Source organism: Thamnophis elegans, chromosome 4 (assembly GCF_009769535.1).
Source record: "Thamnophis elegans isolate rThaEle1 chromosome 4, rThaEle1.pri, whole genome shotgun sequence".
NCBI classification, from domain to species: Eukaryota; Metazoa; Chordata; class Lepidosauria; order Squamata; family Colubridae; genus Thamnophis; species Thamnophis elegans.
Window position 1 is genome coordinate 96,054,748 of NC_045544.1, and position 12,955 is coordinate 96,067,702.

Genomic DNA, 12,955 nt, shown 5'->3' on the forward strand with positions numbered 1-12,955 from the left:
GCATATTTAAACTTCATTAAAACCTGTTGTTACACAATAATCCTAATTCTTATGTCCGATTCTAGCTTTTTAATTTTTGTTAAGGTAATTATATTGGTGACAGGATAAATAAGCTTTTGAGCAACCTACACAAAAGGAAGATGATTAAGGCATTTCTGAATGGCACTCATTCAGAATAGTCTATCAGTGCCTTCAGTGGAATGCATATTCTGCTACATTTATTTAATTAATTTTAAATTTATATAGCCATCATCTTACTAATGTGACTCTGGGCACATTGTTTTATAAACAAAAATAAACTCAAGGTTGAGTCAGCCTTCCATCCCAGTATAGCATAATTTAAAATCTGGTTTCCATTATTTTTTTCTATCTTCTATATTTTTCTAGTTTATGTATTCATTAAATTGAGAAATAAGACCAATTGCAAACAATTCTTCTCACTATATCAGATCTCTTTAATGTAGCCTATTTGAAATCAGAAATTAATTTACAAGTATTTTTCCCACTGAAATAAAAACTGAAGCACGCATCATTTTACAAAAATGGAAAATGGTGTTTTTTTCTTTTCCCTTGAGGAAGAAGAAGTAATTTCACTTCTCATCCAAGAAGCTTCATCAGTTCTGGCTGGCTGGGGGAGGATGGGTGGAGTGGAGGCAGTGGCGGGTTCCTACTGTTTCGGACCGGTTCAGCCAAACTGGTAGTGGTTTGGCAGCCTGGGTCATTAGAACCAGCAGCGAGCCAAACCTGCCATGCCCCCGAACCAGTTCTCTGGACAGCGCCATAGGCGCTGCCATCTTGTTTTTTGCTTTGCGCATAACAATTTTTATTGCAATGTGCATGCAGGCGCAGTGCATCAAGTGTGCACGGATGGCACGCTCATGAGTGAGTGCACCCCTGGGTGGATGGAAGGATGAGTACTGACTATGTAAAGGATATATCAACTTAAAGGAAACATTTCTTCCTCCTTAAGTGAAAAATGAGATAAAATCTAAGACAATTCTTTCTAGCAAAACTCATATCTAAATGATTATGATTAGTTGCAGTCAGCCAGATATTTAGACTGGATTTGATATTTTAAACTACCTATGGAATCCTTTCCAAGAACCTTGGATAGTGAGATGTTGTTAAAGATTTCATCACAGGACGTGATCAATTCCAAGGAAAGCTGCCTTTTGCAATTGACCTACAGTGGTTTTGTCAATGCCAGTGATCTTCACATGGTGTTCCAGATCTTATGGAATTGCATCCAAAGCACCTATCACTATGGTACTATCTTTGCTTTCTTTTGCTTTCTTCTATTGGCAAGTATTTATATATTGCGATTTTCTCCAGTTCTTTTTTTTTTTCCTATTCTGCTGTCTACAGGTACTGCCATGTCTACGATCCAGACTGTTTTGTCTTTCTTATTAACAATTGCTAAGTTTGGGATATTACGTGGCAGATGGTTGTGTGAATGCCAATAATATTTGTTAGGCAAATGATATTTATTGCAAATCTTCCAGTGCACCATTGTTGCTATTTTGCCATGTGATTAGTAAGTAGGTGGTCCACTGTTTCTTCAGCTTTTGTTTCTTTTTTTGCAAAGGTGGCAATTGCTGTTTTCTCAATTCTGGCTTCCTATGTTGGTGTCATTGTTCTTATTACTATTACATTTGAATAAATAATGCTATCCTGCTTTTATTTCATCTAGGAACTACACATATCTAGTCCTACTTAATTTCAACAAAGTTGCTGGTTTTTGTGCCTTTGGTCTAGAACTTACAGTACCTTTGGGAAATTGGAATGCATGCATACACTGTAATCAGTAAATAAATGAAGTAAAGTTCAACAAGATTTCCTTAAGATTTTTCTATGTATATATGTACATGAGTGAAGGGTGACACGGTAGACATGTACATATACATATCATTAATTACAATTTTCAAGAGTCCTTTCATATTGAAAAGGCTTACTTGATCAGAACATATTTACAGATAATTCTTAACTTACGTTATAGATGTATGTGATATCATCACAAGAAATAAAAAAGCTGGAGTGTTCAGAGCTAAAGCCATCTCAAGCAGGTAAGATGTTTCATATTCTTCACAACCATTATTTTATATTACTACTCTTAAAATGAAATCAAATGCTAGCTTGCTTGAAAACCTGCTTGATCCCCATTCAAAATCAGATTTATCAAGCAAAAATTATAAATTAATAGTGCAATATATATTGACTATGCATATCTGGGTGCATCTATATGATTTTTTTAAAAGTTCTGAAAAGTGAACTTATAAAAACATTTGCTTTACTTTGTGTATGTTTTGCAAGGTGTGAATTATGTCAGCTACATAAAACATTTGTATACATATAAGGAACTATTATTGTTAAGGAACAATTATGAACTTTGTTTATATATTAATATTTTACGTATCTATCCAGTAACTGAATACAAATTATGTTTGAACTTTGGAAAGAATATGTCTCTGTTTAACTGTACCCCATGCAGAAACAAGCATACCTCAGGGATTGCTTAATCCATGCATTGCATCCCAAAGTCAATCCCAAACCTTTCAAGATAAATCTGAAAAAGAAATTATCCATAATCTAGAAAACTGCTGCCAATTCCTGTAGACATTATTTTTTAGTTAAATCAATGATATAAAGCAGTTTCCTTGGTTTTTATTTTCCTACCTCTAAATGATTCACAAGGATATTGGCTAATGTGATCCTGGCCTCTAGGCCATTATTCTGATCCAGATGTCCCTATGTTCTTAATGCTATTTATTAGGTATGCCTTGATGAAATTAAACAATGAATAATCGCTTCCTAAACTAACCCCGTGTAGTTATCAAGAAACAATAGCCCAGTTCATTTCAGATTAATTTGTATCTGTTTCTAGATAAAGTTGAGCAAAGGACTAGCATCATTGGAAAGAAGTTAAGAAGCAAACAATTTTCTGATAATGATTGACCACATACTCCATTTCTGTAGTATTACTTCATGTTCTCATTTCTCAAAGTTCTCTTGTTGGTCTGTTTTTCTCCCCGCATGCAATTTTTTCCAATACAATTACTTGGTAATAAGGATATTGCACTCAAAGCTTCTAAGATTATTTTTGAATAGACATATGTGTGCTTGTGTTGAACATGGAATAATCAAAAGATGATGGATTGCCCCAAGATTAATTCATAGTTATGAATGACTAAAAAGAATAGGATTTAAGTTAGTGGATTTCAATAATTCTAAATTTGATAATCCACTGCAGTTGAATCCTTTTTTATAGAGATCTACCTAATATTTCACTTTCAAACCAGAGGCTGTAAATGTTGAAGAAAAATGGGGAAAAATAGATTTGCATTCACATTGCAGTAATCATTGCTACCTGCAATCAATATTTATTAAAATTTTGTTGCTAAGTCAATAATTTTATATTTTGAGATTTGTATGGTCATTTATTTATTAATTTATTCTTGCCATTATTGCCAAATATAAAATATGTATATATTTGTGTGCTTAGAATATACAGTGTGGGATTATATATACTTTAAAACACACATGCACAAACACACAAACATATATTCAAAATTTCATTTCCAAGAAGATCTCAGGTTTCAGTTTATTGTGAATAAGCCTCTTTTTAAGTTGCTATGCACCCATATATTCTGTAGGTTTCAAATTGCCATGCAGTATATGTAGGTCCATCTCTTGTCAAGATTTCCAACCTGGTCTTTTAGATATCAATCAAAACACATTTTCAACAATGTCCTCATTTACATTTATCTAATGTTTAAGGTCATTTGTGATCATTTGAGTGTATTTCAGCATATAGAATCAGTGAATAATAGATTTCAACTCCATGCTGTGAAGAAAGATTGTGTTTTTACAAGGCATAATGTTGTTTACTGGGTGTTAATAATCACTAATTAATAAACATATCTAGATTTCTGAAATGTTGCATTTTCTGCTTTGGAAAATGTCAAGTGTTTAACACAGAGTACAATAGCATTTTCTGCTTTTATGCATGAAATAATTTCATTACAGAAAAATACATGATGTTGCATTTCAATATAGGTCATACTAGTTATTTTTATGAACCGTACATTCACATTTAAAACTTTTAATATAAATAGGATTTTTGTAACCTACTGTATTCTTTAACATTTCCTGGTGTTCCTTGTTTCTTTTCTACTGATATCTATAGGTTGTTGTGAATTTTGCTAAAATTAATAGAATTCATCTGCAACCATAAGAATTTAAATATGATTTTTGGAGCACTGAATAATCCTTGTCTGCAAATTCCTTAATCAAAGTTATATAATTTGATAAATATTTCTAGTAAGACCTAGGCTTTAGTTATATTTTGAATTATTGCTATACACAATAGTATATCAAAGAGACATGTTACACCTCTGTTCAAGAGGCATGAATGGAGTTTTGTTTGGGGAATAGGTTGTTATGTTTACCTTCTGAAGTAGAAGCTCTGGCAGGTTTTCAGTAAATTACTGGTTACCGTTATTTCCCCTTCCTGAGGAACAGAGAGTATCAGATGTGTAAGGCCAGTCTGATTGATTTTGAATGTGGAGCAAATTAGACAGATTGACTACCATTTTTTTCATATAATTAAAAACACTATAAATTGGAATATGATGAGAAAAACAGCAGAAGAAAAAGAGAAGATACCACAAACTGCCACAAGTTCCATATCTGTAGGAAGACGTGGTTAATGGTGCTGATGAAAGTCTTTTGTCAATAGTTTGATACTTACTGAATTTTATCTGTTGAGTTTTATTTCAGTTTTCTTGAAATTTCAGCTCTTCTTTCTAATTTCATGTCATCAATTTACACCCTTTCTTCCATTACAGTTTTCCTAAGTCTCAACCAGGATATTACATTAACATAGGTAGTAGCAAGTAATTACTTTTCTAAAAATCTACAAAAATTAAGAATATTCATTAAATTTCTATGCTAATTATAGGAATTCTATTATGTAAATTTTGATTATAGCAATAGCAATATCACTTAGACTTACATACCGTTTCAGAGTGCTTTATAGCTGTATCTTACAGAGTCAGCATATTGCCCCCAACAATCTGGATCCTTGTTTTACCGACCTTGGAAGGATGGAAGGCTGAGTCAACCTTGAGCCTGATGAGAATCGAACTGGCAGTCAGCAAAATTAGCCTGCAATACTACATTCTAACCACTGCGCCACTAGGGCTCCTATTATGGCTCTCTTATATATTTAGAAATAAATAATTTCCTAGTTTAAATCTAAAACAAATAAATAAATCTGTAAGGGTTTTATTCCTTATTGGCCATACATTGGTCCTCACTGATGAAAATATGGAGGGTATGTTTATAGTTTCTTAGCTAGTCTTGTGTCAGTTTTACCCAAAACATTTACTGTAAATTTTCAAGGAATGAGCTAAGTTTCACAACTAAATTAGAAATTTATCATCCATGTGGGATTTCCAGCACTTAAAGATGATCCATGATGCCTAACGTATAATTTCTGGGAACAGTCAACAAAAGCACAATAATCTAAGTATCTGAAGGTTTTTCCACTACCCTTGGCCATGAGGCAGGTGTTAATAACAGTGCCAGAAGAAACAGTAAGCTATCTTTGTAAACTAAGCTACATATGATAATTGTACAGCACAACTATTTATTTGGGGTGGGGGGAACCTTTTAGTTTTACTAATGAAATATTTACAATCTCTTGATGATGCTAACATCAAGATTTTCAATAATAATGTCTCTAATTTCTAAACAATTTTGGAAAAACAAGCAATATTTTCATGACAAATAAGATTCAATTTTCTGTCCTTAATTTATCAAAATTAAAAACAAGGGAAGGTTCTTAACAGCAGATACAAGCTTTGTCTGCAAAAGATCTGAGGATCAATTCTTATAATCCTTTTGCCTAGAACTGGGCAAATCTGTTATCTAAAATACTGATAAATCCCAATTGGACAGTGGACAGAGTTAATTCCAAAGACAAACATCTGGTCTTTGTGCTTAGGTTTGTTCTCAAGATTCTCAAAGATGAGAATCTTTATCTGAGCATTGTATCCACCCCCAAAAAATATTGTTTTGACAGGCATTAGTTTGATAATATTGATCATTTATTTATCTCTAACAATATATGAATTATTTATAATTCATATATTGCTTTGCTTAAGCAAAGTGGTAGTGTATGATATTAATATATGCACAAGTGAGAGAATACAACTATAATTTTAATAAATACAATTGTTCAAGGATTGAATTAAGTTGAATTAAATTACTCTGATTCCATTTGATTTTATTAAATTATAACAAACAACTACAGTGATAAAAATATCTCATTTTTTCCTGATCTTTCCTTGTTAATTGCCAAGCTAAATATCTGAATTTTCTAACTTTTAGCAGAGCTAAAAATGAGAAATAGAATGATTTGGGCAAGGAAAAGGGTACTAATAGAGTGTTATAAACATTTGATCTTAGTGATAGAAGGGACTGACAACAGATGTAGCAACTTTTTCCTGTGTACTTGAGTCTCGATTTAGCTGCCCATTCAACTGCACAGGAAAAAAAGCTCTATTTAGAGACTGCCAACTGATAATTCTCTCTCCTCCTTTTCCCGCCTCCCCCAATCCCTGGATTAACAGTACATGATAGTCTGTGGGGGAATGGCAGCTACTTGTTCTCTGAAATTCATTGGAAAGCTACGTCCTATGCTGGGAGGAGAAAAAATGAGTATTCATTATAGGGTAGACGGTAGGAGAATTGCATACAGTATAACTGCTGTTAAGTTTGATCACAGATTTAAATGTAATTTTCTCTCCAAAGCATAACATTGCTTTTCATTATCTTTATCTGAAACAATAGAAAGATGGGCATCTGCTTTGACCATTTACCACATCTTCACAGATTACCTGAGTACCATAATTATTGGGAAGGCACTTCTCAGTTGTAGAACCTAGTCTTTCTAGATTCCTGAATGAGCCTTCTATGGTACCATTCACTCACTCACTCATTCGAACAGGAATGTTAATGAATAATACTGGTATTTTAAAAAATATATCTATGCATAAATATATTTTGTAGTGTAATAAACATTAATTAAACTGTAGTGATAGCAACAGCAAGAGCATTTAGACATATATACCGCTTCATAGTGCTTTACAGCCCTCTCTAAGCGGTTTACAGAGTCAGCATATTGCCCCCAACAATCTGGATCCTCATTTTACCCACCTCAGAAAGGTGAAAGGCTGAGTCAATCCTGAACGGGTCAGGATTGAACGTCTGGAGTGAACAGTGAGTTAGACTGCAGTATTGCATTCTAACCGCTGCGCCACCATGTAATATTTATCTGTTTGCATTTTTATTTTTTTAAGTGATTGAAAAGACTACCCACTCTTTTGTGTCCTTGTAAACAGATATTGCAAAAAATGTTCAAGATTGAAATAATTTATTTCACTCTTGCCTTGCACCTGCAACAAACAGTACCTGAGATTAGATTCTCATTGAAAATCACTGATGAAAAAATGGTTTCCCACTTAAATACTTTTTCATATATTGTTTTTAGCAAGGCTTCCATTCTTTCATTGGTGTGCACTTATTTATAGTTTCCGTTGTCTACATATTTTGGAATTTATCAGTTGGGGAATAATATCCCTGATCACATTGGTCAAGATCAGTCAAAAGGGAGTACTCTCTGAAGTTAATATGTGTTTTTGCCATGTTGCTATAAAGAACATGAGTTAGATATTTTTAGCCTGCCATTCCAGCTGCCAAAGGAAGATGTGTGATATCAAGGTGCAATATTCCCATATTTTATTCACAATGTACTGTAAACTGGAGCTTACCTGCGTTTGGGGATTTAGTCAACAACTTACTTGTTGAGGTGGCGCAGTGGGTAGAGTGCAGTACTGCAGCCACTTCAGCTGACTGCTAGCTGCAGTTCGGCGATTCAAATCTCATTGGCTCAAGGTTTCCTTCCAGCCTTCCATCCTTCCGAGGTGGGTAAAATGAGGACCCAGACTGTGGGGGCAATATGCTGACTCTGTAAACCACTTAGAGAGGACTGAAAGCCCTATGAAGCGATATACAAGTCTAAGTGCTATTGCTATTGCTATTTACTTACTTACTTACTTACTTAACTTACTGATATCCCACCTTTATTATTTTTATACATAGCCCAAGGTGGTGAACACATATGATACTACTACTACTATTTTCTTCACAACAACCCTGTGAGGTGAGCTGAGAGAAAGTGATAGAGCCAAAGTCGGCTGACAATCATGCCCATGTCAGGAATAAAACTCACAATCTTGTAGTTTCTATCCTGGTGCCTTAATCACTAAACCAAACTGGCTCTCTTTATTTTATTCCTATTTATACCTATTTCCTAAATCCTCTTGATAAGTTAAGTTCTGGATAAGATAGCATATTTTTTGGAGTATAAGACACGCCGGAATAGAAGATTCACCAAGATTTTGAAGAGGCAAATAAAAAAAAAAAGTTTTTGCCCTCTGCAGACCTCCTAAAAATGGACTGCTTTTTGCAAAAACGGGCCCATTTGTTGTAAAAAAAAAAGGAGGGGGGTATGCATAGCCTTTAAGAGGCTTATAGAGTGCTCCTGGGGACAAAAGACCTGTTTTTCACTCATTTTTGCCCTCCCCAACCCCCAGGAGCACTCTGGAAGCTTCCTAAAGGCTATGGACGGTCATTTTTGCAAAGGGGTGGGTTTTTGGGAGGCCAAAAATGCTGTATTCAGTGTATAAGATGCACCCAGATTTTTCACCCTCTTCTTTGAGGGAAAAAGGTGTGTCTTATACTCCAGAAAATACGGTAGCTGACTGACTAATATAGAATTGTGATAACTATATATAATGCATGCTTACTCTTAAACTTCACTTTTCTTATTAATGCCATACAGTTGCTTTTATCCTACATATACTATCACTAAACTCTCCATTATGTATTTAAGTAGATGCTGTGGCTGAATTATATGGCCACATGTTGAGCATCTACATATATTGTGTTTCCTTTGTATAGATTTTTGGAATGATGTTGATTTGCTTCCTGGGCTGATGAGGGAATAGGTCTTCTCATACTTTTTACTGCCTTTCAAATGTAGATTCACAAATGATAATTACCATGCATTGTGGTTTGAATTATACTACTGGGAGAAAATAGGATTTCAAGATAATAAGCCATTCCTTTCTGCCCTTTAACCTGTCATAGTAATGTGTCCTTGTTTGGTTTATTTAAATCAATGATTGGATTCCATTAAAAAATTGGAGAAGAGGTGGTGTTATTTGTCCATTTACCTTAATATGGAAAAATTTATAGAGCTGGCCAAAACATGTCTGAAATTGTGGAGAGATGCTTCCATTCAGTATAGTTTGCACCAAATCAAATATATCAGGGGGATCAATTATTTGACTTTGTATAAAGAAGTGTCCTAAGTTGCACTGCTGTCTGCAGTGCAGGCAGCAATTTTCTTATCTTCAGCAGAGATCACCTGCTTCTTTTTTCCCTTTAATTTTCTTATCCTTAACTGGAATTGAAAGTGAGAACCTTTTGCATGTCCTGCACTAAAGAGCTATGGTTTATTGCCCTTACATAAGGAAAGTTAACATGGATTATTAAAAAAAGGTATTTGAAAAGTTTTCAAAGATGGAATATTGTATCTACAGCTAGACCTTCTAGAATAGAAGCAGTAAAGTGTGCTCTTTCTCACATTTGAATGTGTCTTAAGCATCTTGAATTGACTCTGATAATTTTTATACTACCTGAAAAAATAACTGAGCTTACTCCAGGAAATCTATATATATCCTGTGCAAGAGAGTTTTTGCTACTTTCCCAGTTAAAATGGCTGAGGGAAAATATCAGAAGGTGGAAGAAGTAAGCATGTGTTACTTCTTCCTATCCCCTTCAAAGGTTGGTTCCATTACTCAAATCTAAAAAATGATCTCTCTTCTGGTTTAAAAATTGTGTAATTGAAAATGAATCACAGATATTTGTTCAAAATTTGGAGAGGGGCATGTAATGTAATTGAGTCAGTTACTTAGCTTTTATGGTGTGTGTGTGTGTGTGTGTACTGGAATAGCCCAAAGAGTAATATAACATTTTATTAGAAAGTATATTTTAGAGTATGGTTCTTTTGAAATAAAAAAAAATCTAATGAAATATATAATGCAAGAAGAAGGTTAAGAATCCAGAAGCCTAATTTAAAGTGCAGTGGTTAATGCTGGACAGTCATCTTCAATATATGTAGAACTAATAAAAAGGATTTAGAAAAAAAATAATCATAAACTTTGCAGTTCTTATTTGTCTTCATGGATTGCCTTTCAGTGGAATGACAGACTAGTGATGGCCTTTAAAACTAGCAACTCAACCACTAGCTGCTGTTGCAGCTTCAGGGTTGTTGTTTTTATTTTTTTTAAAAAAATCAAAATCAAATGAAAACTAGCAACCCCACCAACTTACCTTTACCTAATTTTCACTGTTGTAACCTAAGTTTCCACGGAAACAGGGTTGAAAAAGCCGCCAGTAGCCAGCAGGCAGTCAGCAGCTGAGAGTGAGAACTCTCCTTTGTCACTTTCCACTAGTGGATGCCTGCTGAGTCCTGAAAGTGCCAGTTTGCAAAGCCACCTAGGTTTCGAAAATGTGTACCCGCTTTATAGTTTAAATGGGTGTGAATGTATGGGTCTGTATATGTATGCATGTATGTACTTGGGGTTGTGCGGTGATTAAAGTTTTCCCCCCTTGGAATGGCACAATACATTCCAGGAGGGTAAATTAGTGAGTGAGTTCTGCATTATTATTTTGTTAGTCTGTTATTCTACACAACCTTCCCCCATGATGTTGTACATCAACAATGATTTTTTTCAAACATGCTAATAATTTTCTATGTACATAAGACATATTGTTGAACAATAAAAAACATCTTTCACAAAGAAAATATTATGAATAAACCATAAACATGAATCATATAAACTACTGCTGCAGATTATCTTAACCAGAAACGGTTGTCAGCAGTGAATAAAAAGTCCTAAAACAGAAATAAATATGTATCAGACTGGCTATATCATTCCCCTTTTTTTCTAGCTTTTCTTAGCTTTTGTATCAATAATTGCAAATGAAACATGTATTCTTTTGATCACAAAACACAAAAAAACCCACAACACAATAAATTTTGTAACAAAAGCACTTTTAAACAATACGCATATACTGTAAATATTATTTTTAAAGAAATAACCTCTCATTCCGGTAACTCATAATTTTGTTTTGGCAATGAAATTTAAACTCTTTTTTATATTCCAGATATTGGAATTAAACATGAACATAAATCTAAAGAAAACAGTGGCTTTATCAATAATAAAATCAGTGAACAGTTATCACAAAAAGCAGAGAAACAAGAAAACAATATTTTGGTTTGTAAATGTATACTGGAATTCAATAAGCAATTCTGCAATTTACTGTATACCAATTTAATTACTAAGGGGCAAAACTTTAGACTTCCTATATATTTCACTTTACTTACATGAATTCTTTAACCAGCTGTTCACATAAAGCTATATTTATAGTGGATGTCACTAATTTATACGTCTATATGCACTCTTTATGATCATGTTATGTACTTTTAATAAATCAATTATTTTGACTCTTGGTCAATATACTAAATGCACATCTTTTTAGGAATGAAAAAGATAAAACATATAAATCCAGTTTAAAAAATATTTTCTTTCTTTCTAGCATTTTACGATGGGATAATGAGACAGATGTCTCTCAACTGGAAGGACATTTTGACATTGTTATGTGTGCTGACTGGTAAGTACATAAAAATCATAAAATTCATGTGAGAAAAAATATAGCTTTGCTGAAGTAATTGTACTGTGCTGCTTGCTGATGGCTAAGCAAAGTCAACAAATGAAGCACAAAGCCATCTTAACCTCAACAAATTAATATTCATCTCCATGTGACAGTTCTAAGGTAGTCTTCTATCACATAGTAACTTCTACCACATTATTTCCCAAAGATTGATTTTGAGAAGCATTTCCATTTTCTGGAATTGCCTCTGTTTCATGCTTGATGTATCAGTAAATGGACGACTTAGGCAAATTGCAAATAATTATGGCTCAGTGAGGAACAGTCTGGAGAAAAGGGAGTTTATCAACACAAACAGCTCAATTAGCTTACTTCTTAGGAAAGATCTGACTATTGATATAAGAGGATATATATTCTGTATTCCCCATTAAATCTTTGGGAATTTTCTCTCCATTTTTTAAAGCTGCTCAAGAATATAACAACAGGCATTTCCTTAGTGATACTCAGATGTTAAAATTAATAGTAAATCAATTGCAATAAAAATAAATCGGAGAAAAACATATTTACCATTGATTGATTGACAAGTTACAGAATGCTTTTTATGTATCTAAGTAAATTTGGTTGTTGATATAAAATAATGTTTATTTTTGGTGGCTTATCTAATTGTATAAAGTTTCCAATAATTTCAGTTGAAGTATGTTTTGAAAATACATTTTAACAGCAATATTGTGTAGCCTCTTGGATGTCAGTCTCTGACCGTCCACGAGATTTTGGCTATTGACTTCTGAAAAGCAATTGGCATATAAAGATAAGAAGAATAAATACACATTTTAATGCAGATGTTCTTTATAAAAATATTCTAAATGACTGTAGTAACTGAATAGTTTAAGGAAGAAACTAACTATTGTATCCTTTAAAATAGTGAATTAAATTCATAAGCTATAGACGTGGTTTTGAAAATGCTTCTTTTAATAAAATATTTCTAGTTCTGTATAATGCTTTTCTTTGTCCTTTATTTTCTCCTTTTATGACTAACCAATGAATGAAACAGGCTTTCTTTTCCCAATGCATAGCCTTTCAGCAAAACTTCTTTGTTCCCAAAAAGGACAGACATGGGTTTCTAACTAATCGCTGATAATGTGCCTCAGAGATG

The 12,955-nt window shown here is 33.5% G+C and overlaps 1 protein-coding gene across 1 annotated transcript in view; it reads left to right on the forward strand.

The window, feature by feature from the left end:
- Positions 1-12,955, forward strand: part of CAMKMT (calmodulin-lysine N-methyltransferase) — a 252,636-nt gene that overhangs the window by 211,321 nt on the left and 28,360 nt on the right. The window contains exons 7-8 of the mRNA XM_032216941.1: positions 1,997-2,063; positions 11,731-11,805. Of these exons, the coding sequence (XP_032072832.1) occupies positions 1,997-2,063; positions 11,731-11,805 (142 nt within the window). The remainder of the gene's footprint in view (positions 1-1,996; positions 2,064-11,730; positions 11,806-12,955) is intronic.